We start from the raw sequence: 13,634 nt of genomic DNA, 5'->3' as shown, positions 1-13,634 counted from the left end.
AAATGTAATCATGCAAACATGAGCTTCCGTATCAAATAACGTCTGCATCTACATGTACCAAACACAATGGAAAAATATATCTTATTGAATAATTACAGCTAAAGCACCCATGCGTTACATTTTCTAATTTGTGATAAACTAAACCTGATTTTATTTTTTTGATTTTAGCAAAAAATAAATAGAAGCCTTATGCATAGACCACAAACACAAGGCTAACCCAGGCTTCTTGTACACAGTACATTTTTATGACTGCCTCCTTCAAGCTTCACAGCCATATGAACTTGTTGATTAAGATCAAGCAGAGATAACGAGAGAACAGTATTATTCCCATTACACAGGTTAGTTAATATATCCCGCAGCACGTACTTTAAATTACATTGAATGCACAGCTCTGTAACTAAGTCTAGGCACCAGTGATATGAATACTAAATGTGATAGACTTTCCTCTGCAATCAGACATGTATACAGAATGTATACTACAGGACTGTGCTGAAATTAAGCTGCCCTGCTTGATGCATTTTCATGTATGTCCATTAAAAAAATGTAATCTGGTCACCCTGTTCATCAGACATTAACTGACTGCTCCCAGAATCCAAGAGTTTGGAGTTTCTTTTCAGGCAACTGTGAAAGCAGTTAATGCACGAGAACACTGACAACTTATATCTAAAAGGACCACCACTAGAAATGATGTGCTTCTAACACCTTTGTATCCAAGGCACATAAAGAAATGCCACATTTCAAACTTTGAACCAGTAAAACAGTTTATATATAATCCTGAATGTTTAACCCTAATGCTTGGTGGATCTAACTTCGCCACTTAACATGCCACTGATTTTAATAACATCCTTTCAGTTTGAACAAAATGTGACAAGACACAAGGAGTATATTCTATATACAAGAAGTGTAACCGAATAAAATAGATAACAGAACAAAAACAAGATGATTTTGGAAACGGATTATTTATTTCGCTATAACAAATTCCATTATGGGACACAATATTTGGAGGGTGCGGGTATGGAGACGGTAAGGTGTTATCTAGGGGTCAGTTCATAAGAACTTCCATCTGAACGAGCCGAGCGTTTGTGTCCCCAGACATCCTGTATGGAATCATCCCTGCGAATGTGATGAGGGCGCGAGCCTGACTGCGCAGGACCTAACAAGACATGAAAGTTGTTAAGGGAAAAGAAAAAAAAAAAAGATTTTGCTACTAAATTCATACGGCTCTTCACTTACAGAATCTTTATCCTCCAGCATTCTCTGAGGACGACCAAGTGTGGAGGGCCCACTGCCCTTCAACCTCTTGTACTGAGTAAACAAGATGTTCATTGTTGCTAGAAGAACTTCAGACAAGTTATGTCTGATCTGGGAAACACAAATTATATTTACAATTTACCTCTGTGTTAAAAAAAGTTAATGTGCCCTGATACAGACATATACACCTAGTGCAGTATCAACAGCTGACAAGAGGTGCCCAGATTCCTTAAAGGCTTTTGGAACTAGTTACTGTAGGTAAGCAATACTTTATGAAGTGACATTAGGGTTGTGCTAGCTGCTATGATGACTTTTCATATATAAAACCCCACTGTATAAGTAGTGATCGACGCAACAAAAGACCGAGGAAGTCAGTTAGTCCAACTTTTAAAGCCCACTTCACTCACCTCGTCACTGAAATTCTTGAAAGCGGCTACTCGTTCTCCTACACTGTCCTGGCTCAGAGGCACCAGCTTCAGCTTTTCAATTACCTTGATAAATGTAAAACACCATAAAACAGACATCCAGAGAGTTCCCATGCAAAGGAATATCAAACTGCACATTTGGTAGTGGAATTACTGTTGGTCGATATCAACTAATGGCAATAAACTATGTTTAGATGGATTTGCACAAATAAGTAATGAAGACAAGTGTTAATAAATTTGTGAACTTACATCGAAAGCTTGGTCTACATGGCCAGCATGGTACTCATCAAAAAACGTGATGAGGTCCAGCAGCAGGTAGAATGTGGAGTTTATAGATTTTTCTGCACCGATACCCTGTTTTCTATATCTGAAAACAAATGGGGGGGGGTGTCAAGTGTTAGACAAAATCATATTAAAGAAAAACACGAAAGGAACTGCAACGATAAACTTTGGGCAATCCTTACCTCTCTGCAATAGAAAGAGCCATGTTCTTCAGCCTGTCCCTGTTAGACTGTGGAGTATTCGCATGAGATACAACAGGGCTCAGTAACTTATTGGTCAGTTCCAAAACTTTGTCTGGATTCTAAAAAGAATAAAGTTTGTACAATAATGAATACTGAAACAATAACGTATGTGTTATATTGACAAACTGTAGGTACGTATGTACGTTGCACTTTTAGGTTATTCCAAAATACTGTTGCCGGTGATAAGACTTCGAACTGATCACACAAGCCCACTCCCCAAGTATTTTGATCTGCAACCACTTAAATATAAAACCACTAAAAATATATAACCACTAAAAATATAAAAGAAAGCAATTATGTAGCTAGACATAAAAAAATCTTCATTATACATTCTCCTTTGTTTTCCAAATAATAGGCCAGAAAACATGAAGGTAAGCTTACGGACAAATAATATTACTGGGAGGAATCACTAAAAACATTATTCTTTCCAGGACACTAAAGAGTTACCATTGGCGATCATCTATTCTGACAAGAAAGTGAACATGACAGAATTCATTAGATGGTGTAAGAACAGCCGGAATGCTTTTCCCAGGCATGAACTACTACAAATTTATATAGTGACACGGCAATACAGGCCCAGGTCAAAACTCCTGTAAAATTCCACCACTAAAAGGGGGTTACCTTTGCCAAATCATAGAGTTTAGCGGCTTCCTCAAACAGCCCCTTGTTTTCTGCCACGGATGCCACGTGATTAATGATTGGCTTTGTATCCTTTGTGAACTTATCAATAGCTCCAAGCTGCCAACAAAACCAAAAAATGTTATAACTCAAACCATATGTCTTTTTTAACTGAAGAAAAAGCTGCAATGCAACAGTCTAATAACTGTGATGCCACCATCAGTTTTGCATTGGCAGCAGGCATAAAGCACATTTCTTAACAGGAATAACTGGTTCATAATAAATCTTTTACACAGCAATATTTGTGTGACTCTGCTGTCTGTGCCACTCAAGACTTTGTTTCAGATGGATACAAAGCTGAATTATATAAATATTGTTCATACACAGTTAAAATACGTTTCCTCGTGTACAGTTAAATGTTTACACCAACTCATACTGACCAATTCCAGAAATATGCCAGAAACATATAATTAATTATTAACAGCCCGTACAATCAAACATGTGCAGTGAACATAGATTACCTTTCGGCTCCCATCTTTCTCCAGTTTCCCCAAGAGCATGTCAAACTAAAAGAAAAACAAAAATTAAAACCAAAATGTAACAGACAAAAGAAGTAAGTGAAGAAGAAAAACATATTATAGCTGTGAACATGCATCTACCTCTCTGCTTTCAATCACCAGCTCGCTGACACATCTCATGAACATGTTTTCTCCCTGACTATCTTTTTCATTCCTGTAAAACAGATGCGAAGATTATTATAACCATAAATATACCACCGCAATCTAATGTCATAAAAATAAATGAATGAATTTAGAGGAAAATATGTTGGTCGCTATGAAACAAAAGAGGTTGTGCATAAAGATAATCACATGCTATTTGTTGCAATGATCACACAGTGACCAACAGAACAAGTGGGATTACCTGAGGAAGTAAAAATACTGCAGTGCTTCTCTGGGGTCTGTGGGCTCAAACTTCCGTGTATATAGCATCAGAAGACGCACAAAGTTCAAACGACGGATACCTGGTGGGTCCCCAGGCTCCTGACTCACTGCAAAAAAAAAAAAGTATAATCACTACACATGCAAAGAGAATATAGAAGCTAAGTGCCAACAGATAGGTATTGCACACAGGGGTAACTGAGAAGTTATTGACCCTCCTCCACCATGATTGATGACTGCAGGACTCATTTATGGAGCAGACGGAATATAGCATTGATGCCACATTCTTTTGTGTGGTTGCCCTCCAAACCACAAGTGATTCAAAGCTCATGTTAAAGATACAGGAAATGGGGGAAACAAGTTTCAAGTCACACCACAAAACATATAGCCAAGGAGCACTAAACTGCTTGGATCAACGAACTAACAAACACTACATTTACTAAACAAATAAAGCTTTGAGACCAAAATATAAATTAGTGACATAGACAAGTTACAGATTCTCTATAAAAACACTTACACAGTTGTGCACTCTGTCCTGATGATTTTAGCAGCAATTTCAAATCAAAAAGGGCAAGTGCCACATGTACAGCGTGACAACGTGCACGTTCTAGGCGGAACAGGAAGGCAATCGCGGCTTCAAATTGAGCGGTGAGGAAAAGTACTTGGAAGTAGAGGAATGGTTGCTGATTAACTGCAAAATGAGACTCCCCTGAAACAGACAAAAAGAGTGGCACTTAGTGTCTACATCAGTACCCCCTTTAAGCAAGGTTGGCATGTATTATGTGTTAAGGACACATACCATAATCTTCAAACAGCTGCTTCTGAAACTGTGGAAGTGTCAGTTTGTCCTGGGGGGAACTGTTCGCATCTCCTTCAAAACACACCTGACTCAACTTAAAAAAACATACGCAAGAATATTACATGGGGGCAGCCAGGGGGAAAATAACAAATACATTGTTTATATATATATATATAAATCGTAGAAATCGTAACAGGAAATCGTAGAAGGATTCTGCTGCTTTGTGTCTACCAGCTTATCTCCTTTATACACAAAGGCATCCTAGTCAAGTTGTTGTGTGATACATAAGCATCAAATGTATGTAAATATCCCTTTTTATCAATAACTCCCTTTTAAACACAGAGAAGATGGGTTAACAGAGCAACTTACTTTTAGCCACAAGTAGTCCTCTGTTTTGTCAGCCACCTCGCAGTGGTTATCTGTCACATCACACCGGCCAATGATACAATACACAGCTCTCTTGTACGGATCAGTACTAGATCTCACAGCTCTTCTGTAATGAAGCCGGAGCTTGCTCTCAAATGCTGGAGATAACCTGAAAGTCAAAACAAACTCCATTTGTGCATCAGGATACAATGACAAAAATAAAATAATGCTGGAAAAGGTTTTTGCATAAGATACGCTAAAGGCAGTTGCAAATTGCATCTCTATCTCGAGATTATATATATATATATGTCTTCTATGCTCCAACAATACATAGCTGGATTTACTGTAAAACATGCAAGTGCCTCAGATAGAATAGCCAGCCTTCTATGTATGATGAGTTCTTACTAGTATGCCCATGATAAAACAATTTACTAAATGTGTAGCATAAATTATGTACAATATGTAGCATCTTTATACAGGAAAGTGAAACTAATTTGGGGGTTCACTTACCCTCTGTCCTCACTGTGAACGTATTCCTGAAACCAGTTCTTGAACTCTCCCAGCTGATGCTGCGCTTTGTTCACTACATGTAGGGCCGCCATTAGGTCACCACAGCGCATGCAGTAGTAAATCAGTGCCCACACTGGATACCCATCAACTTCCCCATCCTGCAAACAAAACAACAGAACTTTGTAAGATGCCAACTATTGGAGACTATATTCAAGCATTTACAGTTTAGTCATCACCTCACCTGCAGTCCAGGTATTGGGGATGGCAATCTGATATTTAGGAAACTCCGCACAAGGTTGAAGGTTCCAGGGATGCCACCTAGCTGAGCCTGCTGTAGGTTAGCAAACACGCTCATCAGTGTGTAGTTTTTATAGCTGGAAAAATTGGAAAACAAAGGGCAGCTCAATCAAACCACTCAGAATATTTTCATATTTTTAAGTATCTTGTATGGGCTCATTTACGACCATCAAAGATGATTTTGGACATATTACCTCTCTTCCAGGTAGTTTAATGCTTGCCGCACAAATGCCATCTGCATTGGTACACTACAACGACTTTTCAGAGGGTCAGCTGCTGGCACCAAAAGGACATCAGTCATATGTTTTACCATAGTCCATAAATCAGACACATTCTGTAAGGAGAAATGTGGAACATGAGGCCCGTATTTCCAAAAGAGCAGGTTACCTGTGCAGTATTACTGGGCTGGCAGTGATCTGTGGTCACTGTAAAATTATAAGGGCAATACCTTGTCATCCAATCTCTCTGCAACCGTCGTGCACAGGTCCACAAGGCTGGGCTGTAGGTGACCACTCACCACCTTCTCATTGTACACATAAATCTACAGAAAAGAAAAATGGACATCTAGATATGCAAACCCGCACCACGTACAAGAATTTTAGATTAAAATATATATATTTTTTAAACTCCTCACCTGTCGGGCATATGCCATTTCCACGTTATCTAAAGAGCTGCGTCCGGCTGCAACGGATTCACTGACATAACTGGTCTGATACAAAGAAATAAAGAATGGGATTTTACAGGATGTCCACTGGATTAAGTCTGAGGATTTATCAATGCAAACAAGGCTTGAATTCCTAAATACAGCTTGGATTATAAAAACAAACAGTACACTTCCTACTTTCATATACTGTCAGGAATCCAAGCCTTGTTTGCATTGATATACAATGACACTAACGCAGTATTACATATGGTACAAACCTCACTCTCCTGTGTGAAGTCCAGAGCATCCTCCCCCGAGGCAAGTAGAGTGTGGAGGATCTTCTGCTTTACGTGTTCCCATTCAACAAGCATGGACTCTCTGCGGTACTCTTCTGCCATTGCAAACGTCTACAGAATAAACAATTGAATGCAAACAAATCGCAAGCGTAAGATGGAAACTCAGAGCACCAGAATGGTATCTGAATGTGCATGAACTAAGTGGAGCAGGTATGTCCTACTGAAGCAGAGACAAGATGTACTTACCCTCTTTCTCGATTCTTCAATTGCAGACAAAAGTGCATTGTCCTTTTCATTCTTTAGGAACCCCTAAAATATATTATTTTACACAACTATAAGTACTGAAATCTGTTATACACTAAAAGGTAGCTAAACAAGTGAAATACAAGTAAATAAATTAAAAAAGAAAAATAACATATATACATACACAAACACGTCACATTAAGCAAGACAACGGAAATGATATATTTCATATAGACTGTTAAACATTTGTAACCTAAAAATAAAATACAGAAATCTTTGCCAGTTCATTGTCTTAGCGGATGGCTCCTGACATCTAACTAACGCAACGGGTCTCTACTGATGCAGATGTGAACTCTAGCAGCTGAGCACAGGATTGACCCCATCAGTGAAATGTCAGTGAAACTGGCATTCTAGTATGCAGGATGACAGACAGGATAGGGGGATTAGCAGTTTTTTGACAGAAGTACTATTGAAGGAACATGATAGGTAAACTGACTTCCATTTAACTAGATTTAGCTGAGTCATATAAAAAAAATAACTAAAAATCCTCAGCTCAGTACGTATACCATTCCCAGTACAACTACTTAATTAAAATTCATGCACCCGAATGTCCACTACAGCTCCACCAAAGAAAAGTGTATAATAAACAACTTTTAATTGTATTACCTGTAAAGAAATAAATACAGTGACATATCTCACCTGGATGTCAGTGTCTTTTACTGGCTCAAGGGGCTCAAATGTTGTTGCTGCACTAAGGCTCTCTAGTCTTTGAGAGATGTGAGAAATGTCCAGACCTCTGGACCCCAGAAGAACAGATCTATAAGGAAGGCACAATTTAGACTTGTTTTTCATCTAGCGGGCTGAAGCATAGACCGAGTACTCAAGGGGTGTTCTATGAGCCCCATTTAGGAAGTAAAAGGTCCACTTGAACATCACACAAAACACTTTGAAAACAAGACCTCCTTAGCAAAGATCCATCAAACTGGATGAGGCCTCTCACAGCTCAGTCATTCGCAGAAATAATCTACCTCCTCCACGCATCTTGTTTTCTCCCTCATTTGATCACACAGAAGATACTTATTGTGCTCTTTTACTATCCCATAAGCAGCAACATCTGCACTCCACAGCCCTAAAGCTCGCCCCTGGGATCCTTACGCTTTAACATTAGCCGACTCTTGTGAGGTGCGGGTCATAGTCCTGGAGCGCAGCCTTTCTCCAGCCTGCTGGATCTCTTGCAGATTCCTTTCGACATGGGGCAGCTCTGTAACACCCTCAGTCTCAGCAGCCAACTGCTCTGCCTGCTGCAGGAGCTCTCCAAATCCTTCAATATCCATGGTCGGAGAAGATCTGTAGCAAGAGAAACACCCACTAAAAACTACAACATTACCATGCAGACGGAGCTTACAATCCATACAACATGAATGAAGAGAAGAAAAGTAGGGGCTAATGTTTGTTCCGCAAATGATACTTACCATCATATATATAAATATACCGATAATTTTTATGTACATTAAATATATTTTTCAAGCACTGACACATTATTGATTGTACTGGTATCACTGCCTGTCTTTCCAGAACGTGTACCTATGCCTGTCACTTTCCTGCTTCTATCTGTCATTTTACCTGAAATCTCTCTCTTGCTGGCACTTGTATCCCCACATGTCTCAGTCTGTCTCTTACTTTCATCCATGACTTCCTCTCTCTGGCACTTTTAGACAATACTATCCACATTGACTCTGACTGGCTGTCATTTCTATCCATACCTGTCTCTCTGGCACTAATACCCCGTGTCACCCTGCCACTATTACCCATCTCTCTCGGGCATTTTTTAGACAGGCACGTCTCTCATGCTGGCACTTCTCTATTAACGTCTCTCTCTCATTATTAGGCAGACATCTCTGCTGAAGCTTCTCGACATGTCCCTGTCTCCCTGACACTGTTACAGGTCTCTCTCTCTCCCTCCCTCTCACTGATAGACAGCCACGTCTCTCCTGCCGGCACTTCTACACCACCATGCCCGTCTCCCTAACACTTCTACACGTCCCTCGCAGCCGCTTCTAACCCGACATGCCTGGCTCCCACGCCGGCTTTTCTCCTCCATTAGCCCCTCTACCTTGCCCCTTTTTTCTTCGCGCCTCCCTTTTCTGTCATTTCTACAGACTTTGTCCGTCTCTTCTGGAATTATCAATTTCTATTACTTCATTAAGTTTCTTCATTATCCCCACCTCACCTCCGCTGTTATCCTCGCGCTCTCAGGCCCCTCTCGCTAATTGGTCCGTTTCCCTCCCAGCATCCTCCGGGCGCGAGACATAACTTTATTGACAAAACAGTACCTAACAAAGTGACTACATGCCATGTCAATGTGGGTTTACTAATGGCCATGTTGCATTACTTATTCACCCAATGTATTAATAATAATAATAATATTTATACAGAGCAGACACACACTATCTGGCTTTTATTCAAGAATGAGATAGAAAAAAACCTCAACCAATACCTATTAGATCCATGTCTGTTATAATTAAAAATGTACATCTCAATTATTAAAATGTAAAAAAATATTTTGATAAAAAAACAATTTTTTAAACGTTATATATATATATATATATATATATATATATTCGATTTTTACAGACATTTCATTGTCATATTGGAAACCAACATGGTAGATGAAAAGAAACAAAGAAGCTAGAGCTTACAGAAAAAAGAAAAATATTAACTGAATATTGCGTTTCCTTTACACGACGCGTTTCATTACATATGACGATGTGAAATGCTAAATCCTTTATTCATTTCCATGACGATTGCTCTATATTTACAGCCTTGCCCATGCAATGCCATTTAGGAATCCAGTTCAATGTCTATTTGTAGAATAAAGTAAAGACCTCGCTGGATCAATGGACTTTGGAAGCAAATAGGAATCTGCGCCCGAATGTGGATTGCGCCTGCGAAAGGGCAAATGATGAAATGTGATGGGTCATGTTGGTACACGGGCTCCTGGTTATAACCGAGGCTTCCTTCTCTTGACCCAGGGCATCATACACACGTATCTCTGTAATTTCACCTTCATTGTTCAAAATCTTTAGAAGACTTGCCTTTTATCGTAGAGGATATCACACATTAATGATCTTTGTAACACTTTTGGAACTGCTGGTTCCACTAAAATAGTCAATGAGTTGAACAGAACACAGACAGGGGGTCCAGGTATCAATGAAATCATAAATATTATGTTTATTCTGTCAAATAAACAACAATTTGATACAAACCGCCTCCGCTTATTAAATTCCAGTTCTCTGTGCTGTTTTGCGAGAGAGATTTACTTTTCTAAGACCTGTCAATAGATACAATAGACCATAGTGGAAGATCGGTGCGCTGTAGACAGCGAGTCCAGAGGCGGGGAGCGCGGATGTCATGTCTTATTTCAATCAGAAAATGATGTAACTAAGGTGATAACTTTTAAAACAGCCAAGACGATGAGATCACTATATTTGTGACGTTACCCGCTACCACGACCAATAATTGGATGTCTTTTAATCTACTCACAAAATATTGTTGTCGTATACATCTGTTAGTGAAGTTTTTAAATATCAGCTAAACTCAACCAGAAGTGAAATAGGTTCAAATCACGTGAGACCATTACACGAGTTCCTACAGAAGAATAGGAGATGTTCATGGGTACGCGGAATACAGGAACCTTCCGAGAGACCAACACATCCATCTGGGGATCCACTGAGCAACAACAAGCTGTATATGGAGCGAGACAATAAAAGAAATTGACTGTGAAGGATGGAAACAGTTTAAGAACTACAGGCGATGGTGAACAATCTGGAACAGATCAACGTAATAAAGTTCATTTGTGTAACTTTCCAAATATACTGCAAATATATTTTGACATTGATTATTTTGTTATTACCTGGAAGGAGTGAGCCCAGTATCCAGCTGTTCTGCTGGAAACACCAAGCGTTTGGACTGCGTGGCGGGCGTAGGTCTCTGGCGTCGGGGCGAGAATGGGAAAGCGGTGTAATTTTCTGCAGGAGGTCATCGATTTTGTTGCTATGCAAAGCGGCATCAGGGTCTGAACAAATATCCCTTTGGGAGAAAGCTCCAAATGAAGGTCCCGGCTTAGTCTATCTAAATAAACCTAAAGATGGGAAAAACAAAACATTCACCCTGGTGATCATTATTGCCTTAAAAATATAATTCTAATAACGGCCGGGCATTAGCATCCGTCTCCAAGCCACGGCGATAAAGTTATAGACAAAAGACTATCCTGTATTATGTATGGATTGATGAATTACCTTGGAAGCACAATATATGGTTAGTTGAGGATTCGATTTATAGCAGGTGCCACAAGCCACGTTGACAATGGCCCCCTTCTTCCGCTGGACCATACCCGGTACCACTATATGCACCATCATTGTGGCTGCAGCAATATTGACGTTAATGATCTCCCACACTTTGTCCTCTGGGACCTCAGTAACCCTCTCGGGGTAGTCATACAAAACTCCGGCGTTGTTCACCAAGATGCCGACATCCACGTGTTTGAGGCCATCCCTAATGGCAGGAAAGACCTCCCGGCCCTTGCTGAAGTCTGCCTCTATGAAGCTGGTTTGAACCCCATACTTAGCAGCGATGGCCTCAGACACTCTCTGTAACTTCTCTCTATTGCGGCTGATCAGGATAATGTTCATGCCACGGCTCGCCAGCTCCTCTGCGTATGCCTTCCCAATACCATCAGTAGCTCCTGGGGGAACAGCAGTAGAAAAACATCCCTTACACATTACTGATTGCTGTTTGCCTCGGGTATAATACTAGCAGGCGGTGGTTAGTACTACTTGCCTGTCACTACAGCCCACTCTCCGTACTTGTTAGCCAGGCTGGTCCTGTGGAGCAGAAGAGGGTTGATGTGCGAGCGGAGAACATTGTAGCAATCGCATAGGAGACAGAGACCTTTCCACGACACGTAACAGGCTCCTACAACGGTCAGAATTTCCACTTGGTGGTGACACGACCTGGCTATCTCCTGGTATAGAAGGTGAAAGCTGTCCACGGCCGCCATTCTGCGATTAAACGTTTGTTAGAATATCACCCGATGACATCAATCACGGTGTAACCCAAATACAAGCGCGATGACCTAAAGCGTTCATTCTGAGCACCATGCCGCAAACCCATGTCTTAAGGACATCACACCAATGGCCCTCGTTGGGACCCATATCCTTCTGTCTCTCTTTCCTAGCTGCTCAGAATGAATATATATATATATATATATATATATTTATTTATTTATTTATCACATTTGTGAACCCAATGTTTTGTATATAAACAGCAGATTGTGTTTATGAATTCCGTTCTGAAAATGAAACACACAATGTACATTAAACACATAACTTTCCCGTGACATTTTGCAGGCATCACATTTCATGATCAAATAAAAAGTGAATTTTCCAAACAATTATTTCTACAATAATATTTAAGGTTGTTCCGCCCCAGCGTTCATATCACCCGTATCACTGGATTCGCCCAGTATTTTTATTAAAGCATGTAAGACCTATTCTCACCATACCTCCCCGATGTCACCGAGTTGTTATGTATTGATTTATATAGCACCACCATATTCTGCAGCGATGTACAACGGAGCGCAGCTTATCTTAGATCCGTAGAATTTGAGAGCAGATAAGAGCCATCTAGCCCACCATATTTCCTGATGTAAAGATTCAGACCTTAATCAGTCGCTGATCTCGTCTTAGCAAGAGCCGTACGTCTATCCCATGCATGTTTAAATCCCCTCACTGTATTAACCTCTACCACTTCTGCTGGGAAGCTGTTCCATTGATCTCTTAAAGCACCTAAGGGGTTAAACACTCCCCCACTCCCAGTGGCTTAGACTGTCATTAATACTCTATTGCCAGAATTGCCCCCAGCTCTCCCGCCACTTGCCCCTGACCTCTTGGGTTACGTTCATGTGGTGACTTCAGCATCCAATGACAGGAAGCAGCGCAGCAGTAATGTGGCTGCCATAAGCTCTGCCATAACATGAGGTCCCGGCAGCGCATGTGCAAGCTACACACTAAACAGGAGGCGTGGGGGCAACCCCACGCGTGTACAGTAACACAGACACTGTATCACTGTACACGCACCCGGCAGATATGTGTAGAAGCCCCGGGGAAGGGACGTTTCGAGAAATAAAACGCAGCCATTTACTTCCCTGCAAGGACCTGCTGGTGTTAAAGCACGCTGATCACTATTAACCCCGCCAGTGCCTGCAAAACGCCCAGCCTCAGAATCCAGGCAGTAATAGAATGCTATTATTATCACGACATACGCTCGGTAATGCGATAAGAACATATTATCGGGATAGTAATTAATAAAGAATAGATTGTAAGCTTGCAAGAGCAGATCTCTTGATTATTCTGTACCGGTATGCCTTATGCTAAATAAATCAATGCAATGCATACCTGGGAACCCGGGTACACTACTAGGAACGCTCCCTCTTCTGGGGGAGTGGCTTTGTAAGGGGGCAGGACAAGGGGTTGGGTTATCCCTAGGAGAGGGGGATTAGGGAGGGGGAGTGAGAAAGAGGAAAGTGACTCAGAGATCCCTGAAAGCAGTGTTTCCCCCGGAGACTCTGGGTAACAATAACACAATGAACAGCCCTGGACAACACAGCTCACCTTTAACTTAAAAACAATTAGCCCTTTATTTAGCAAAGGCAGTTGGGACCAGC

At 40.8% G+C, this 13,634-nt stretch overlaps 2 protein-coding genes across 4 annotated transcripts; both read right to left on the bottom strand.

The window, feature by feature from the left end:
* Window positions 1–940: 940 nt before the first annotated feature.
* Window positions 941–9,176, bottom strand: NUP93 (nucleoporin 93). 2 transcript variants are annotated; one of them, XM_053448511.1, is made up of 22 exons: window positions 9,136–9,176; window positions 8,066–8,257; window positions 7,610–7,727; window positions 6,914–6,976; window positions 6,650–6,778; window positions 6,363–6,437; window positions 6,177–6,269; window positions 5,923–6,062; window positions 5,673–5,805; window positions 5,432–5,589; window positions 4,925–5,090; window positions 4,556–4,649; window positions 4,274–4,465; window positions 3,740–3,866; window positions 3,478–3,550; window positions 3,340–3,384; window positions 2,822–2,938; window positions 2,141–2,259; window positions 1,926–2,043; window positions 1,659–1,742; window positions 1,234–1,362; window positions 941–1,153 (listed from the first exon to the last, which is right to left on the bottom strand). In XM_053448511.1, exons 2-22 carry the CDS (start codon window positions 8,242–8,244, stop codon window positions 1,043–1,045), a joined length of 2,463 nt encoding a protein of 820 aa, XP_053304486.1. In that variant the 5' UTR covers window positions 8,245–8,257; window positions 9,136–9,176; the 3' UTR covers window positions 941–1,042. The 2 variants fall into 2 exon arrangements, with proteins under 2 accessions (XP_053304486.1, XP_053304487.1); XM_053448512.1 differs by having other exon boundaries at window positions 9,141–9,160.
* A 941-nt stretch (window positions 9,177–10,117) lies between these two features.
* LOC128467301 (inactive hydroxysteroid dehydrogenase-like protein 1) lies at window positions 10,118–13,417 on the bottom strand. 2 transcript variants are annotated; one of them, XM_053448898.1, is made up of 5 exons: window positions 13,366–13,417; window positions 11,750–11,970; window positions 11,209–11,654; window positions 10,824–11,051; window positions 10,118–10,654 (listed from the first exon to the last, which is right to left on the bottom strand). In XM_053448898.1, the coding sequence occupies exons 2-5, from the start codon at window positions 11,967–11,969 to the stop codon at window positions 10,580–10,582; spliced, it is 969 nt and encodes a 322-aa protein (XP_053304873.1). In that variant the 5' UTR covers window position 11,970; window positions 13,366–13,417; the 3' UTR covers window positions 10,118–10,579. The 2 variants fall into 2 exon arrangements, with proteins under 2 accessions (XP_053304873.1, XP_053304872.1); XM_053448897.1 differs by lacking the exon at window positions 13,366–13,417 and adding an exon at window positions 12,855–12,954.
* Between the last annotated feature and the right edge of the window lie 217 nt (window positions 13,418–13,634).

Source organism: Spea bombifrons, chromosome 10 (assembly GCF_027358695.1).
Source record: "Spea bombifrons isolate aSpeBom1 chromosome 10, aSpeBom1.2.pri, whole genome shotgun sequence".
Lineage (NCBI taxonomy): Eukaryota > Metazoa > Chordata > Amphibia > Anura > Pelobatidae > Spea > Spea bombifrons.
Note: the sequence above shows the minus strand (reverse complement) of the source record. Positions and strands in the feature narration are given on the sequence as shown.

Excerpts from the sequence above, each read along its gene's own strand:
- NUP93 (XM_053448511.1), bottom strand. The coding sequence starts at position 8,244 with ATGGATATTGAAGGATTTGGAGAGCTCCTGCAGCAGGCAGAGCAGTTG. Across the intron at positions 6,977-7,609 it reads TAAAAGACACTGACATCCAG|GGGTTCCTAAAGAATGAAAA; the intron begins GTGAGATATGTC and ends AATATATTTTAG. Across the intron at positions 5,091-5,431 it reads GTTCACAGTGAGGACAGAGG|GTTATCTCCAGCATTTGAGA; the intron begins GTAAGTGAACCC and ends TTTGACTTTCAG.
- LOC128467301 (XM_053448898.1), bottom strand. The coding sequence starts at position 11,969 with ATGGCGGCCGTGGACAGCTTTCACCTTCTATACCAGGAGATAGCCAGG. Across the intron at positions 11,052-11,208 it reads CCATATATTGTGCTTCCAAG|GTTTATTTAGATAGACTAAG; the intron begins GTAATTCATCAA and ends TCCCATCTTTAG. Across the intron at positions 10,655-10,823 it reads ACTGGGCTCACTCCTTCCAG|CTTGTTGTTGCTCAGTGGAT; the intron begins GTAATAACAAAA and ends CTCCATATACAG.